The sequence below is a fragment of the Ambystoma mexicanum genome, chromosome 3q (genome assembly GCF_040938575.1).
Source record: "Ambystoma mexicanum isolate Mex_15411 chromosome 3q, UKY_AmexF1_1, whole genome shotgun sequence".
Taxonomy (NCBI): Eukaryota; Metazoa; Chordata; class Amphibia; order Caudata; family Ambystomatidae; genus Ambystoma; species Ambystoma mexicanum.
The window spans coordinates 89,907,481-89,926,070 of record NC_090926.1 but is presented as its reverse complement, the minus strand read 5'-3'; the positions used below and the strand labels follow the sequence as shown (position 1 = coordinate 89,926,070).

The 18,590-nt window shown below is 46.1% G+C and overlaps 1 protein-coding gene across 2 annotated transcripts in view; it reads right to left on the bottom strand.

The window, feature by feature from the left end:
* TESPA1 (thymocyte expressed, positive selection associated 1) overlaps positions 1–18,590 on the bottom strand; it is a 913,752-nt gene that overhangs the window by 113,916 nt on the left and 781,246 nt on the right. For both annotated transcript variants that reach the window (XM_069653203.1, XM_069653204.1), the window contains one exon: positions 12,176–12,885. In XM_069653203.1, the coding sequence (XP_069509304.1) occupies positions 12,176–12,885 (710 nt within the window). The remainder of the gene's footprint in view (positions 1–12,175; positions 12,886–18,590) is intronic.

Here is an 18,590-nt window from a genome sequence, read left to right as displayed (position 1 = left end):
TCTGTTGTGGTTGCTGATGAATTCTGGCTGGTCTCAGCCTTTGGTAGCCCACAGTGTGCAGTCCTTTATGCAGCTGTGTGTAGCCTCCCACACCCCCGATAGGGGTGAGAGGGTACTTTGAATCCTCTGTGCTGCAGTAAATAGGCATAGTTTCCTTAAACAGACCACCAGCTAGTGATAAGGCAGTAGGAGTGTGAGCGTGTTTATGCCGCGAGAGCGAAGAGAGGCAAGAGGGTTTGTCGTTGGCTTGATTACCTTCTATTCCATATTCTTTTATGTTTTTTTTTTTTTATTTTCCTCTACCGAGCTGAATACAGTGACTGCGGGGGCCCTTGTCTGGGGCCTTTTGAACTGTCTAGCCTCTAGTGGAAAATTGCAATCTAGTGGACTAAGTGTGGGAAGCATAGCATTGTTTGCCCGTCTAGTTGCGTTCGAGGAGTGCCTTGAGAAACTTCCTGTTGCTGGAGTAGTTATATGTCCGGAGGCCATGCAGAAAGCCTTAGCTTTGATGAGTGGCCCTTCATCTCAGTTTGCTGCCCACACAAGATCTGTATTGTTACTACTCAATTACTCAATAAACACTATTCTGGAAGGTAGCGCCATTTAGGCAGGTCTATTATCTCCAAGTCAAGGCGGTTAGTACATTATAGTTTTTCTAGCATGAGTTCCTGTTAACCTTGACTTAAGGTTGTATAGAGCTTAGGTGTAGTGAAATCAGCTAATCGCACAATGGGCCTCATTACAACCTGCCAGTCCGGGACCGTGCAAAACCCGTGACGGCGGTAAAAACGTTTCCGTGTCCGCAAGGTTGCGAAAAAACCGTCCGATTACACGCTGTCGGTCGCGCGCACCACACGGACTCGGAAACGTTGTTACCGCCGTCACGGAAAACCCCATGGAAATGGAAATAACGCAGCCACAAGTGGCGCAAAACCTGTTTCCGCCTCCGCCGCCACGGACACGGAACCGGAAATACCATGATCGCCAAAACAGGAAACAGAGAGGCGGCCATCATATAAAAGCACAATCCATTGCCATCCAGAGCCAGCACAATCCTAACTCTGATAAGCCAAAAGGGACCACCAGCATGTCTGCCAGGATTCCTGCTCAGAGGCAGCGCAAACAGCGCTTCAGCGGGGCGGAGCTAACCGTCTTGGTGGACCACATTGTGGGCAATGCGGAGATGCTGTTCAGCGCCGACCAACAGCGTGCCACACAGCAGCGGAGGAAGGAGGTGTGAGCCGAAGCTGCAGGCAAGTGTACCGCTGTGGGCGTGGCAGTGAGGAGCGTGAAGGACTGCCACAAGCGGTGGGATGACCTGAGGCTGAGGGTACGCAACCACATTTCCACGCACCGCCAACGCAGCAGTGGGACAGGCGGAGGACCCCCTTCCCCACTGAGGCTGCAAGCATGGGAGGAGCGTTGCAGCAGCGTCCTCCACCTAGAGGGAATCCATGGGATCGGGGAGGCTGAGGCAGGAGTGAGCCCACCTGCAGATGCCGGTAAGTGCCCAAACATGAATGCCACATGTAAATATGCAGTTGTGAATACTGGGCCAAAGGACCCATTAACAACCCCCCCCCCCCCCAGGCAGTGCATGTGTGGGCCAAAGGACCCATTAACAACCCCCCCCAGGCAGTGCATGTGTGGGCCAAAGGACCCATTAACAACCCCCCCCCCCAGGCAGTGCATGTGTGGGCCAAAGGACCCATTAACAACCCCCCCCCAGGCAGTGCATGTGTGGGCCAAAGGACCCATCATGATCCGGATGGCAACCAATATCACAGAATGCTTACACCAGCAATCAGATGCATGTGACTAACACTATTCAATGTACAATCTTAATGACGCATGTGATGCACCCATCTGCCACCACAACAACACTAATTGCATGCCCTGTGTGTCCCCACAGCCGTTTCAAGTGACAGTGATACTGCACAACAGGCCATCCAATCTGCACCGGCAAGTACACAAGCCACCACCACCACACAGGAGGATGCTGCTGGCAGTTCTGCACCTCTGGCTACATTACCAGCCACTACAGATGTGCCGCTCACAACCACCACCGACGTCCCCACCGTCTCCACACTGCCTGAGTCTAGACAGGTGCCACGGGGACCTATCATGGCCACCCAACACAACACCGAAGGCAGCAGCACTGCAGAGGGGGCGGCCTGCAGTGATAACAGTGCCCCGCAAGAGCACTCGGAAACGGGGACACAGGGGGAGATGCCCACATTTGAAGACCTGGGCTCCTTCCATGAGCTGGGGTTCAGCCCCACATCACTGGGGAGTCCCATGAGGTCGCCCACCCCATCCATGGCCGAACTGAATGCCTGCATGCAGCGGATGGAGGACCAGCAGGCTACCCTCACCCAGCTGGTGGAGAGGCAGCTAGAGGAATCCAGGCTGCAGAGGGAGAGCTACAGCGCCTCAGTGCGTCCCCTGTTGAGGTCCATCGGACGCTTTGCGAGCACTATAGTAACCCTTGCACGCCATGTGCGGGAGGGCAACGACCACACCTCCAGGCTTGTAGAGGCCATGTTGGTTGGCCAACAGGCAAATCTGGCACGGATGCCCTCAATCCCAGATTCTGCGCAATCAAACACAACCACCCCATCCAGCTCCACTACTGCCAGTCCAAGGAGGCACTCGAGTACGCTAACGGGTCCCTCGGGCAAGGTTGCACAGGCACAGAAGCGCACACGGAAGTGATGGTATGTGTGTGGGGCAGTGCAGGACACATGTGGACTACAGGGGTGTGAGAGGGGTGGGCACGTTTGGGTGGTGGGGTAGGTAGTTTTGGGGGTTTGAACAATGGGTCCTGGCTGGGGGTGGGCACATTTGGGTGGTGGGTGGCCCCGGGTGTACAGCTTCCCTAACCAATGCTCCTCCTTCCCTGTTGTTATTACATCAATACATCACCATTTCCAATGAAGACATACATGTGTGGACATTGATCATTTATTTTGCAGTGCAACTATTGATTAATTGTCGTCACCATGTTCGTGCATTTCTGTGAATGTGCTGTGACTCAAAAGTAAATGCAAATCAGGGCATCCCGTGCTCTCTGGCCATCGTGTGGACCCCCAGGGGGAGGTGGTGCCATCCCATCCCCATCTCCATCCCCATCTCAATCCCCATCCCCATCTCCATCCCCATCCCCATCCCCATCCCCATCTTCCTCATCTGCGTCTGGTGGCATTGGGATGTTCCTGCGCAGGCATATATTGTGCAGCATGGCACATACGAGCGTGATTTTACCCGTCTTCACTGGGCTGTACAGCAGTGATCCGCCAGATCTGCTCAGACAGCGAAAAACGGGCCTTCAGCAGTCCAAATGTCCTCTCAATCATTCCACGTGTGCGGATATGTGCCCTATTGTATGCCTCTTCATGCCTGTTCCTTGGTCTCCGTACAGGTGTCATCATCCATGGCGTGAGTGCATATCCTGCATCACCTACATGGGATGTAGATGGGGGAACATGTCAGTGTTTGTGGCATCATGTCCTCATCTGCTGCTGTGCATTCTCATGTCATCATTCATTCATGCATATGTACCATGCAGTGTATGGAGGTATGTTTTGGACATCACGATGTATGTCGCTAACTGGATATGGGCCTACACATTAACTTGCATGTTTACTGTGCCCTGCGGGTAACATTTGTTTGTGTGCATGTCACGGTGCAGTGCTGTTCATACATGGCAGAGTGACTTCACTGTACGGAAGTAGTAAATACACGTCGTCTCATTTACATGCCTCTCGTGCCTTTTGAGGCAGTGTTTCAATTGAGGGGGGGTGTCTGCAGTGGCACAAGGTTCATGGGACAGTGACGGGACTGGCTGTGCCAGCATGTGCATGGGCACATTGTGGTGCCCTGTCATGTCTTCCTTCATGATGTATGGCATCCGCTGTGTATTTGGTAGATGGAAGGGGGGTGATGCATGTGCGGTCACAGCCACACACTCACAATGCTCATTGGGCTGGACACACACACACCACTTTGACAGTGTTGTAGCATCGTCAGCTGTACTCACCCAATAGCCATGTGCTTTGTCCGGCATAGCGTTCCATGTACCGTGGCAACGTGGAATTCCGCAGTACCATTGAGTCATGTGATGATCCTGGGAAACGTGCGCAGCAGTGTGTAATCAGTTGCATGGCATCACAAACCATCTGGACATTCAAAGAGTGATACTATTTCCTATTGCGGAACACCGCCTCAATTGCACGTGGTACTGTCAGCTCAACGTGGGTGCAGTCAACTGCGCCTATGCAATTTGGCATGCCTGCTATGGCATGGAAGGCCAACTTGGTGGCAATGACCTTGGGGAGGGTGCGGGGTAGGTCTATGTGTTCCGACACATGGCGCAACAGTGCATCCAGTACCTGTACCAGGATTTTTGAGAAACAGGGTTGTGATATGCCATGCAGCTCACCAACCGTGTGTTGATAGGTGCCAGTGCCAAGGAAATGCAGTACCGAGACAACCTTCAGGAGGGGGGGATGGCGTTGGGGGTGTCAATTTGGCTGCTGATGTTGTCATGGCGGTGATGTGCAGGATTGTTGCACGGTCCAGCCGGTATAGTGTCTGGATCTGTCCTGGGGTGAGGTTCCAGGGTGAGGCCCTGATGCGTGGTATTGGTGGCTGGCGGCGGGGTCGGGCTGGCTGGGCAATGGGGTTTGCCATAGCTGCTGGGTTGGCTGGTTGCCGCCTGCGCCTCCTCCGCCTACGCCTCCTCCTCTGCGCCATTCCTGCCACCATGTGCAGTGCTGCCTGTTGGTTGAGTAGGCCCAGTCCCAGTGCTACTAGACCTGCTGCCTGCATGGTTCTATGTTGTGTTGGGCTGGGTGTGGCCCTTTTGTGGGCTCCCAGTGGCCTGCTAGGTCCAGCTGAGCTGATTTCGTGCACCTGTGCCCTGATTCAGTTCAGCAGGAAGTGTATAACGCCATGTTCGCGGTGGCGGCGGTTCCGCCACCGTGATCACGGTATTTACGCCATTTTTTTCCCGGTATTTCCGTGTCCACGCTAGTTGTGATGCTCACGGTGTTTCGTGCAGACGGACTTAACGGGACCCCTATTTCCGCGGTGGCGGTTGAGGGTGGTGCTATTACCGGGGCCGCGGGTCATGATTGGGCGGACATGGAAACGGTGCCGGTATGGTTTTACCGGCAGTGTTAATTCCGGACTGGAGTACTTGTAATGAGGCCCAATGTCTCAGCATGCTCTACTCTTGCTCCCCTTAGTTATGTGACTAACTGTGATCCAGCGCTGCATAAGGTCTGCATAAGGTCTGCAAGAACAACTACAATTTGAGTGGCAACAGAATGGCCTCTTTGCCTGCCAACCCACCTCAAGATGACAACTGGGTGTCTTCCATGATGGAAACCCCCATCATGGGTGTCTTCCATGATGGGTGTCTTCCATGGTGTCTTCCAGTAGCCCCCGAGAAAGGGGATGTTGTTGTAAAACAAGTCAAGAACCAAATAACAGACTGTTTCAAGGGTGCAGCTGACGGTGTAAGTTACATATCCACGAGACACAATATAATGGACGGAAATTCTGGTATATCTGTGGCACTCAATAACAACTTGCTCCTCAAGCTTTTGAACTGGAGGCTTCCAGCCCTTTAAAATGAGGTAGCAATACCCTTGGGATGAATGGGGATGCAGAAGCTACTCAAACATCAATAATTGAAACATCTCAGGTAGTTGGCAAAAGGATAACTGTTTTAATATTAATTATCTAAAACAGGAAGTACAGCGGACATCACCAGACATCTCAGCGTAACAACTCTCAATGCATCTTAAAAATAAAAACATTCTTTTATGGCGAAAAATCATCATAGGTGATGTCAATCTACGTATTACTAACATCATCCTACGTGGCAAACTACAAACACCTAGTGGCAATTGTGATATGGTCTAAGGGAATATCTAAGTATACAATCCATTCTCGACTTCAGGAGTGAAGAAAAGTGACAGGTTTCTTAAGATCAGGTGCTTAGCGAGGAAGTGCTTGAGTCAACGCAAGTTTAATATGCCAGAAAGCCTGCTAACCATTCCCCTTAAACAGGTCACTATGAACATCACTAAATACACAATGTCCCATTGGCTACACAAACTATAGGATCCTTAACCACGAGGCCCCCTACAATTGGTTAGCACTCTAACCTCTGTCAATACTTTTCTACCTTGCGTCTACTTTAGCAGCACACAGACTGGACTTCCAGGTGCTGGTGAGCTAGTCTCCAACCATAGCTTCCCACCAATTAGCATATTCATCATTCATCACCTCAGTGGTCTGCTGTTAATTAGGGCTTTGAACTTGTCCTTGGGAGTATTCTTAGCTCTGGTGAATTCAGGGGAGTGAAGGCACGCTCTGCCCTCATGCGTAGGTGTGACCATCATGTTTGTCCAACTTCATCCTTCCACGTGACTGAAGACCACAAAATCGAGCCTCTTGTCTGTTTAAATACTATTTTCTAATAGACCTCTGACTTCTTCCTTGTTTTTGTTCATGCCTTCTGAACAGGAGTTTTGTTCTTCACACGATTTGTGTCCAATGTCTACTCACCCCAGCCTAATAAGACCTTGGCGTCTTGACTCATCCAGTCTCGCCTTTCTGAGATTCACTTCATAATTCACTTGCTTTCTAACTGTGACCCACTGGAAAAGAGGCCCACCTTCTTTAGCTCAGCTCAGCTATAACACATAGTGGAAACATCCATTCTTTTTTACTTATGTATATATTTGTTGGCACACGCCGCAATCTATTCTTTACTTAGCTAGTCTCAAGAACACTTCATCTGCTTGTGTATCTTTGCATCTGTACACGTGTAAACCGACTTGACATCTTCATCAGTTCTGTAGCATATGTTTCTTCATCTTGATCCCAAGATGTCACTTATCTTCGATACTTTCTTGATGCCTTATAGAATATCTCCATTCTCTAGTCTCTGCATCTCTTCTATGTGCATCAGCTCAGCTCTGTGTGACGTCACCATTCGTCTTTGCCATTCATCTGCTCTGCTTATTCCAGGATTTCATTCAAGTGGCCATCATACGGTCTTATGTGCAGGTATAGTTTTCTCAATGGGAACCTTGCCTCAAGTATTCTCCATATTATCAGTATTTTCACTGGTACCGCACATGTCTCACACTCTGGTTCCGAACATATAGTCAATATGGGCAAAGTGGTTGAGGTGGGGGTACTTAGCTCCTTCACTACACTTGGTTATTCAACACAGGCTGAGGTGCAACAAACAGATATAATGAGTAATGTTGTAAGTACACTTGTTGAAGAACACTCTGTGCTAACTAATCAGTGTTCTACTCCCCCATCTATGAGACTTTCTAGCTCTCTCCGGTTGACGGGGCTAAATAATGAAGAGAATGCTATAGAGAGCTGATTGGTCACTGGCAGGGTTGAGCATTTGGACCATAACAAGAGTAATTTCACACAGAAAATGGTGTTAAAATGCTATTATAGACACAGGAAAGTGCAAAAGCACAACGTTTTACTGGAAGTGCTTCAAAAAGAGATGATAAGATAATGGACCAGGTAAGCCACATGGCCAACGCTATCTCCACTTCGGTCCACCTAAGATGTAATCTTGATTTAGTGAAACCCGTGCTTAGCGAGGAAGTGCTTGAGTCAACGCAAGTTTAATATTGCAGAAATCCAGCTGACCCTGTCCCTGAAATGGAGCCCTCATATGACACAATATTATCAAGAAAAGAACGAAGAAAGTTAAAGAGACAGAGGAAGATTAAGGATGGTGGCAATAACCCCATACATCCACAGCCGGAGGATACTAATGGTAGTGTCATTCAGGAAATCCATAAGTGCCCCTAGGAAAACAAGACAACTATGCAAAATGGCTGGACAGTGCTCAAAGGGAGCAAAAAATAAAGTTGGGAACCTTACAGATTAGTTATTAAAGATGAAAGACCTACACAGAGTTCTGATCATCAGGAGGAAAGTTGTCACATGTTTTTGAATCACCAACTAGCAGTTTGGATCTGGTGAGAATAAATGAATCTGTCGTTGAAAAGGATCCCCACCTTTATCTAGTCTCCATTGGTCAAAGAGTGAGGATATAAATGGGGAAAGGCAATCATATTGATGAGTTCTGCCCTGTACCATCTGACCTGTTTCCCTACTTCATCATTCACTTTATCAAGCCTGTTTGAATCTGAAAATATGCCATTGAACCGAGGGCGGGTGTTACAATTGTTTGGTCATCTACCTGCTCTAAGGGTGTTGAGGAGTTCGGACTTTTAATATGTAGAGAGACTGGAGGATCAATATCCGCCTATGTCTAGGGTTCACTGTTAATCCTCAGAGGTGGTCTCCTCGGTGAGATCAAATGCTGTCCCCCTTTTTAATGTGGGGCTACAACATTGATCTTCCAATTAAAGAAGCGATTGTCACCACTGTCTCTCCGTCTATGGAAGGTTTTCAAACAGTGGAGCTCATTGGTCCTTCTGGCCTGCTAAGCCTGAAAACTGTTGCGTTTCCTAATGCAGGCTCAGCAGACCTGGCTGGTAGGACACTCTGGGACTGGGTCCCGTGCGATTTTACCTACTATGCGAAATCAGTCTTGATCTGTCACAACAAAGTCCTGGAACACTAGGCGCCATTCCTGTTTGTTTGTTAGTAAAGATAGTTCCTTGGCTTGTTTAGCACTGTTGATATATTAATACTTCAAGAAATTTGGTTGACTGGAGAGACTCTTTTGATGGGTTTACATGATACCATATACAATCTCGAAAAGGGAAATTGTACCACCCTTATGGTGGGTTGTTTACTCTCTGTGCGAATCGTTTTAAATATTTTGAAGTGGTCTGTGATGCTGAGAATGTGTATGTCCTCCCAGTAGTTATTTTATTAAATGACCTCCAGAATATTCTAATTTGTAACATCTGTGATCCTGCTGGAGGTGAGTTGAGCATACAGGGACTTGCCTTCATTAGTTACCTTTATATTGATAGTGGTAAATGTGTAAAACATGATAAGAGAATTAATAAGCCCTGTGATTAGATCGACATGGATAATAAAATACTGCTAAGGCAGGACTTAAGAAGGATACGTAATAATACTATTTCCCCTTCTGAGATAAGCAGTTTTATCAAAAAGTGAAATATCACTACAAAAATTGGGTTAAGTGTCATGTAATAATAGAGTTTGGCAACACATGTAGGAAATATTAAATACAGGAAACTAAGAAATGATGGGAAATGTTTAAGTCTGAAAAGTGTGAGGAAAGTTACACATTTGTGAATGTCATCAATGGCGAAAACTGGTGTAAATTCTTAACAGACGAATTTAGGGCTGACACTGTGTCACCTCCTCTAGAAGGGACAATTTGAATTGATTACGATCATGAAAGTATTGTTGAGGTAATTCAAGATCTTAAGCAGTCAAAATCCCTGGACCCAGATGGGGTATCCAACGCGCTGATGAAAGCTGATCTAATGGTCATGTGTCTGGTATTTGGCAAGGTGATTAAACAAGGAGTTATCCCTGATACATAGCGCATGGCTCATTTGGTTCCCGTACACAAGAAGGGGAATAGAATTGACCCGGAGAACTATTGTTTACTCTCCTTGTTGAACCAGATGTGTAATCAATTCTCAAGTTTAATTTTCCGTGGGTTGAATGCATAGGTGCAGCTTAGGCAGGTGTTGAGCCCTTTCCAGACCAGGTTCAGAAGAGGCATGCCAAGGTCTTTTAACATTCTGGAATTGAACACTCTAATTCACCAGGCTAGGGATATTGTATCAACTCCTCTGTATTCCCTTTTGTTGATTTTTCTGTGGCTTTTGATTCTATCGATAGAGCACAAATGTGGGTTAAGTTAACAGCTATGGGCCTCCACAAGGGTTTGCATTATCCGTGTAAACTACTGCATCACAACAATAAAGCCAGAATCAGACTTAAATGCATGGGGGAGCTGTATGCCCTAGTTGAAATAAGAAGGGGGGTCAGGCAGGGTTGCGTGCTGGCCCCTCTTCTTTTCAATCTTATTATTTCTGACCTGGGGGACGCACTCTCGGAAGTTAGATCCTTTCCACCTAGGATGAGCCATTCCGTTATCAGATGTCTTGCTTATGCAGATGATGGTGTGGTTTTAGTCAGCATCTTCATGGGCATCGGTAGGAGTGCACAGGGTAGCTTGAATTATGCTAAAAATAATACATCATAGGTAAACATGAACAAGACCACATTCATGTGTTTTGGCATGGCTAATAAAGGTAGGAGGATGATTCATACAGAGGCAAGCGGTACTGAAAATGGTTAACAGCTATGTGAATTTAGGATATGATATTGAAAAGGGTAAAGGAGAGATTCTAAATAAAAGGAGGATGCAGGCATTTTCTACAATGCTCTTGATTAAACAGTTTAAACAGGTTGTGCAATGTGCTGCCGGTTACATCCTTGTTGGCATTATAAGAATCTACAGCCAAAACTGGCCTAAGTATTAGAGGGTCTCCTCCATTATAGAATCTTAGGGTTATCTAACAAAATCCCTATTGAAGTGATAAGAATCGAGCAGGGGCTTACATCTCTGGGAGTCCTTATTAAGATCAGAAGAGTCAATCTCTACATTAGAATTATGGCTGCATTATGGCAATTCCTTATTAGTTATGATCAAAAAACCTTGTTGACTGATACCTGTCTCTCCTTGAGGGAATTTAAGAAGGCTAATGAATGTTTATTTGAGCAAATTGCGTGGGCCCGACTTGAAGCACGGTGCATGGTCATTGATGTGTTTATTTAAGAAACATGATGAGAAGTGGGATTGGGCATGCAATCATGAGCATGTCGATGAACCTAAATCACTGAGCACATTTGCAAGAATGTTTGTCTCTTACCAGAAACCCCAAAATGAGATATATATATATATATATATATATATATATATATATATATATATATATATATATATATATATCTCAGTGGTTTCCCTCGCTGAAGCTGAGAAGGACCTATATGTTAACAAGATGTAATACATTGAATGTCTTAGTGGATAGAGGCACATAGATTGACTTGCAAAGGAGAAATGTTGTGATGTTTCAACTTTGGAGATGGCTAAGCATGTTTTAAACTCTTGCCCAATTTACCTAAGTACTTATACACTGTAATATGGCCCTCATGTGGGAAATACAGAGAGAGACATGTAGTTCTGGCCATAGCCTGGCTATAGGTCTTGTCATCATCAGAGTATGGTCTGTGGTGGAAGCTAAACTGGCCATGCTCCCTGTAGCACTGCTTGTTTGATGACCTGGTGGGCCTGGTTTGTAGTTCTCTTGTCCCTTAGGACCTTGAATGACATAGCTACAGGAAGTCATGCATGAGTGTAAGAGTTTGAGCTTCACAGCCTATGGAAATGGTGATGTTAGTCTTGGCAAATGAGTGGACGATCATGAGAATATTGTCATGCACATTGGTATCAGATTTCTGGTGTTCTTGGTATAGTTGCTTCTTTTTAAATGTTGTTGAGTTTCTGTCCCCTGAAAGTGTGTTAATTTTAACTTTGCATTCTTATGATTTGCGTGTTCTGAATTCTGTTTAATTGGGTGCAAAGTAGTAATAAGTGTTTCACACTAATACAAATATTAAAATAAAATTGAAGGATATTGTCTGTTATCGGACTATAAAGCAATTCATACATACATTGTTGTGTTACTTGTTTACAGTAGGGGATTCAGCAAGCATGCATATCTATAGAACACATTGGGCCTCATTACGACCCTGGCGGAGTGGGTTTACGCCAGCGTTATTCGCGGCGGACCCGTCCGCCCTACTACGAGATTCCGTAGCGCCATGGAGCGTTTTCCGCCTGGTTTTTCCGGGCGAGAAATCCATGGCGCTACGGGACCTTGTCGTTAATTACGCCACCGTATTTTGAGGTGGCGTAATTAACGCCTTCCCCACTCCCATTATACCCTATGGGGCAAAAATGGGAATGGGGAAGGGTAAAATGGGGGATGGGGATTTACCGCCCCGCCAAGGTCGGAATGGGGCGGAAAATCCGCCAACCCCCATGGCGCTATCGGCAGCTTTCCGCCGTGCTCCAAGGTGCATTTTGCACCGCGATTTCCGCCAGGGTCGTAATGAGGGCCATTGTGTTGGTGAGAATCAGGGCCAAATATGATCCACTTACCTCTTCCATTTCAAAAGAATTGTCCTGGAGGTAGGTCATCCTAGCCAAGAAAGATCTGTCAGAGGCCATTGATTTGCAAGCATTTTCAGAGTAAGATGCATAGTCTACGGGTGCAGTGCAGTCCATTCTGTGCTGCAGGTTTGCATTATCTCTTGCGATAAAAGGTTCCAATGATCCCGGGTGAGCTTGGTGGATTTCGCCTTCCGACTCGGGCCCACGTAATGACGTGAAACCATTCCTGCAATAGGCGGCTGTTCGAGAAGCACTGTGAAGTCGTTGCAAATCCTCCTCCAAATGGCTGCGGTGCACAGTCTCATGGGTACTTCTTGAGCATCTAGAATTGGATCTGTCGAGGTCAGGTGCCTTTTTGTTGCCTTCTCGGAAACTGTGTTCCTTCGTCCGTGTGGGAGAATCTGCTGGTCTAGCTTCGAAGAATGCAGAAACTGAAGAGGGTGAGGAACTATAGTTACAGCTATCGCCCTCGCAAATACCATCGTGATATGTATTTGAAGACTCTGAGTCGCGACTCAGGTAAACACCATGGGAAGGGGCATTGGCTTCATAGTTTGCAACCAAATCCTTCTTTTGATGTTCTTGAGTTCCACAAACAATTAAAGGACCTGTTTCTGATCCCTCAGGTGCTGCTTCTATCTCTGACTCTATCTTCACAGGCCCTGGTGAAGCGAGGTCTGGGCAAGCTCCAAAATCCCCTACAGAGCAAAATAAAATACGTTAGACGCCGGCAGTGGAGGTTGGACAGAAGTGAAGGGTTTGTAACATCACTATTCATTCCCAGGTAGATTCATGAGTCATATGCTGTTGTATTCAATCAACAGCACCCACACATTTGTGCCATGCAGCATTAAATCATCAATATCAATATATAATGATGCTTGCATTGTTTAAATGTTGCATTTTCTCTTCTTAAGAGTGGACTAAAGAGTGGAAAGACGTGCTCACTTACACAAGTTGGTGACCACATTCTACACTGCTGCCTGCAAAAAGTGTGCTTTGAACTCAGTCGCCAGTGACCTGTGTTAGACCTTTTCAGTATTCCTTAGTTTTGGTTCGCAGGTGCCACCTTTTAAGATAAAAATATTGCTAAAGCGAGCAAGCGCGGAGGAAGACACTCCAGTGGCAAACAACGTTTGTCCGTGTCCCTAGAAATAGAATGGGCCTCATTACGACCCTTGCGCTAATGGGTTAACGGCGCAGTAAAAGGCTGCAGCGCCGTTAACCCATTAGCACCTGATTACGAGGTCCCTTTGCGGGACCTGACCTTAACGGCTGGTCTACACCAGCCGTTAAAGTAGGGACAGGCAAAGGGACCTTGGTGCTAAGTACGGTACCACAATTTGCAGTACCGTACTTAGCGCCTTCCCCATTCCCATAGAGCTCTACGGGAATGGGGAAGGGCCATGGTTCAATGGGGAATTACCGCCCCGCCAACCTTGGAATGGGGTGGTAATTCCCCTTTGAACCATGGCGGACCTGTTACAACACCGGCACCAACCATGGTGCTAATAGCGCCATGGTTTAGCGCCGGTGTTGTAATGAGGGCCAATGTGTTCAAAGCGACCACTTTAGCAGCACCCAAAAGGGCAGCAGTGTTTTGGCTCCAAGGTGGTGCTATGGGCCTAAATTTGGTTTGACTCATTGGTGGGGACAGGCAGGGAAGGAAAATAGTTTATCTCATACGTGGCACTCCCGTGGCACTTGTATGGTAGCATTACCTTTGCCTTATAGAGGTGGCATTAGCAGCATCAATTGAAGATACACAGTTGTAATACATAGACGGCACTGCAGCCCAAGCATTAGTAAGTGCTCCTAGTTGGTAGGATTGGATCGCTGCCAGGTGCATTCCAGGGTCTTCTCTAGAGTCATATCAGACTGGCACCAACCAAAAGGCATGGTGTGCTCGGGGCAGGATAAGTCACATCTCACCCATGCAAAACTGTGCCTGATTGTTCATCACACGTACTGCAATGTATGTTGAAAATAAGCAATCGTTGTCATAAATTAAATGCTCTGATTTTGAATGTAAAAGAGTTTATGTTCCATTTTGTTTTAGTTAACTGATATGTGTGCTGATTGGGGAAAGGCGGGTTTACCGTTTGGCTGCCTGCTTGAAATTATGTACAATCGTTTGCACCTGCAGGTCACGTCCCATAGGGGACACGTGCTCTGCTCTCGGAGTACACATGTGTTGCTATTGTGTCTGCTCCAGGGAAACTGAGTGATGATCCTCTCCAGTGTGCTTGTATGCCCGTCCATGGCTGGTGTCAGGGAGTGCTGTCTTGCTGCAGTGCACAGAGTATCGTGCACAGAAGGTGCACTTGCTGCCCACAATATAGGAATGTGAGCATGAATCAAAAGCAGTATGCCAGGACCATATTTTAGATTAACTTAAATATTCACATATTTGAAATGATAGAAGGACTTTTACAATGGCTCCTCCCTAACACCTATATCCACACCCTGTGCATTCCCCACCTAACCAGAGACTGGACTCTACAACCCCCCCAAACGCCCCGCTTCCTTGTATGTGTCCCTTGTGATCTGCTTCCCTTTCTGTGTACTTCTCTCTATGACTTGTAAACTGCTCCTGCGCTTCCCAGAGGTAGTTTCATGGGAAATAATAATAATAAAAATAATAATAATATCAACTGTAGTTCCTTCATATTTTTTTTCAAAAAGATTTGGTCGATACAGCTTCTTTAGATACAGAGCTAAGTCAACATTTTAGTTTCTCTTATGTCTTGGGAGTAATCCTGCGGGGCTAACACTTTTTTTTATGAATGCTGTGTCATTTACAAATTAACCACTGAGTGGCAGCAATGCACCATATTGAAGGAATTCATATTTTCCGAATTAAATTGAAAGTCAAATTTGTCAAAACTCGCCAGAGATAAGGGTGTGCAAAGCGTAAAGAAATGTGGCGGTAATGCCATTGGGAGGTTTACCTCCACGCTTAGAAACCAATTGCTGGTAATAAGCGTGTTATAAATGTACAATAAAGTAAAATACAAAGTTATAAACCAGAGTCAGGATAAAAGTGATCAACCATTCACCAACAGTGCTTGTGACCTGCCAGCAAAGGTACCAAGGCACCTTCCAGATAACTCACTTCAGAGCAGTGAGGCTGCTCGTGGGGGCATTGCCATTGAAGATATTTGGCGAAAATATGTCTTGTGCTCTCCCACGGTATACCAGATAGAACGATCAATGCAAAACGGCGTAGTAGTATTAGGCCGTCGGCATCTTGACTTGAAATGACCCGTGAAGATGTTGATGGGAGGAGATGCGTGTGATCATGTGCAGCACAGATATACAAAGGACTTGGGTCCAGCAGGCTGAGACTAGCAATGCGTGACAAGTGGGCATGTCTTCATCTCTCTATATATAAAAGGGCATTTGTGGATATGCACGTGTGTCTGTTCGAAATGTTTCGCATACATCCCAACATGCACAAACCTGAAATGTGGCCTGTGGGTAGGTTCCATGGTGTAGACAATGCAAAAAAAGTATAAAATATCAATATACTGTGGTCATTTTTTTTTCTTAGGAAATACTGTGCGAAGCACAGGTTCAAATGATAGTCTGTAAGTAGATCTGCTTTGGATAAATAAAACATTTCAAAAGAAATGTGCATTACATGGATAAATAGTGGTGGGTGGATTGAAGAAACCAAAAAGTGTTGGGTGAAAATGCTAGTCTGGGAGCTCCTCTGGTAGCATTCTATTACATTGTGGTATAATGCCTGTGTGACTTTAGAGAAAAGGACCAACCATATTGAATTCACTCCCAGAGGGAGTTGGGAAAACAGCTTCCACAGTGCTTGAGTAAATGAATCTTGCTGTATTGTAGGACACCCTGCACAGCAGATTTAATTTTTAAGTAGGGAGGCAGACTGTAGCAGCCAGGCTGGGGACAATGGTCAGAAAAGAGAGTGCCTTTCTCTGATTGCAGCCTACTCTGCTAGGATTAATCACATGGAGCAGGAACCCCATGAAGTAGCTATGAACGGGAGAATCACACTTTGTGTATGAACGTTGCATTCCCCCTTGCCCATCACACCATGATCTCATGTGCATGGGAGAGATAATGTTCCAATGGACTTTGCTTTTTTTCTTTTTTTAGTTGTGATGCACATATGAGCTTAGTAGAGACATATATGGATTATCTGCATGTAGCTAGACGTAGGCACTATATTATATCCTAAGATCGCACTAAATGATAAAAAATAGCCACTTCTTCATGTATGACTGTTTATTCAAGTACAGCAAACATCTAGTCACAGCATGTAGCAAGCAAGTTCAGTTAGCAAGATCAATAAACAGAACATTGGTCACCCATCCTCGCTTCAGCCATGCCTCTCTCCACGGTTCATCATGGAACTCTCTTGTGGTCAGCAGGTGAAAGTTCCATGATGTCTGAAGTTCCATTCTGCATTGGCCTGCTTGCCACTGAGGGAAGATTAGAACATAACACACTGGCATCCAAGCTTCACCCGGATCCCATGCACGTGACCGATCCACCCAAATAGTCAGCAGAATCCTGCAGATCGATCCTGTACTCAGCACGTGGGAGCAGAAGGGCATTTTCTGCTAACCTTGTCAGGCACTCACTGTGTCACTAGCCTGGCCAGAGTGGGGAATATCAAAATACCAACCTTGCTAGAAAGGAAGGTTCCACAAAAGAAGAAGGGAAAATACAAATATTGTAAAAAATAAAGAGACATAAAAACTGATTAAAAGTAATCCAGGATGGGTAGGTGGGAGTAGAGGCTTTGTCACAAGAGAAGACGAGATGGGAAGAGGGAATACAAACCACCCCACACTAACACAGTCTATCATGCTTAGTAAAAATATTCTGGGCAATTTGAAAAAGGTTGATATTTATATATATATATATTATATATATGTAGTTATGGTTAAGTTGCTGTTTCCATAGGAAGAACACTTTTTGGGTGGCTTATAACTTCGCTCTCCCTGGACGGATCCTCACCAAACTTTGCAAAAACAATAGTTGGGTCACTCTGAATCGTTTTGCAAAGTTTGGTGAGGATTCGTCCAGGGGGGGAAAAGTTATAGAGGGGGTCCCAAAACTTTTTTTTTCCCATAGACTGAATGGGAAAAAACTTTGCGCACGGCTACAGCCCGAACCGCTGGACGGATTTACACTAAATTTGCGGCAGGAGCGGCGGCCTGGTCCCAAAAGCGTGCTTTTGTAAATTTGGTGTAAATCTGTCCAGTAGTTTTTTTTAAAATGACCAAAATGTAAGGCAAAAAAATTAGTGATATCTGCGTTCGCTTCGCGGACGGACTTCCCTGTTCGCTCCGCGGACAGCACCCCGATTGACCCATGGGCTTGCGTCATGTCCGCGGACATGCGACGTGTTCGCTGATTGGACGGCGAGGGGCGTGGCACGCATCAGATTTTCTGTGGCGCCCGCCATCTTGTATTCGCAGTAGACCGCATACAGCGCAGTGAAACGTGGATAAAAAATTGGATTTAGTGCCGTGTGTTGGTGTGTAAGAGTGTTTGGGGAGGGCGGGGGAGTATGAGATAGGTTCAATGTTTTGTTTTTTTATGTGCTAGACCTTTTTGTTGCGTTCGATTTGTCCGCGGAGAACACGGCTGTTCTGACATTTTGTAAACTAAATGGTGGGGTGTTTAGAGGACGGAGTATGTCTCATTTTTGTTCGCAAGGATGGTAAAAATGAGCTATGAACACTCGCGGTGTACTTAATTGTTCGTAAATATACAAACTGGGGGTGTCCTCAGGACGCTGTCCGTATTGTAATCTGTCTAGTTGAATGTGTTCTAAGAACACTCGCAGTGTCCCGAAATTGTTGCAATTACACAAAATGGGGGTGTTCTGAGAACGTTGTTTGTATTGTTCGTTGTCAGGGTGAAAGTGTTTTAAGAGCACTCCTTTTGTTCGCTAATAGTACAATTTCCTAGGGGCGTCAACCGACTTTTTGTCCACTAAAGAAACGATAAATCCGGCTGGTGTGCGCCGACATTATGTGATAATCCTATGACTGGCGCTATTGACCTGGCTGACTTGCTTTTGCGACACTAAATCATATCTCCCGCCCCTAAGCCTGATATTATCAAAGCATTCATATTCCCCGCCTCTCTCCGTGACGTTACAGGGTGCGTAATCAAACGCGCCCAGTCGTCTCCAGTACTACGCGACTTTACACAGAACCCGGAAGACAACACACATTATGTCACAACACAGCGCGCCACAATTCGGAATATGAAACTGTGATTTAAAAGCAAAGAGCAAGATTGTAAATGGTGTAAAGTACATTTATTTGACATCAAATGTTTAGAGAATATTCAGCAATTTGCATTTGTCTTTGTTGTCGATCCGCAAAAGTTCATGTTGAGACACGCGATGTTC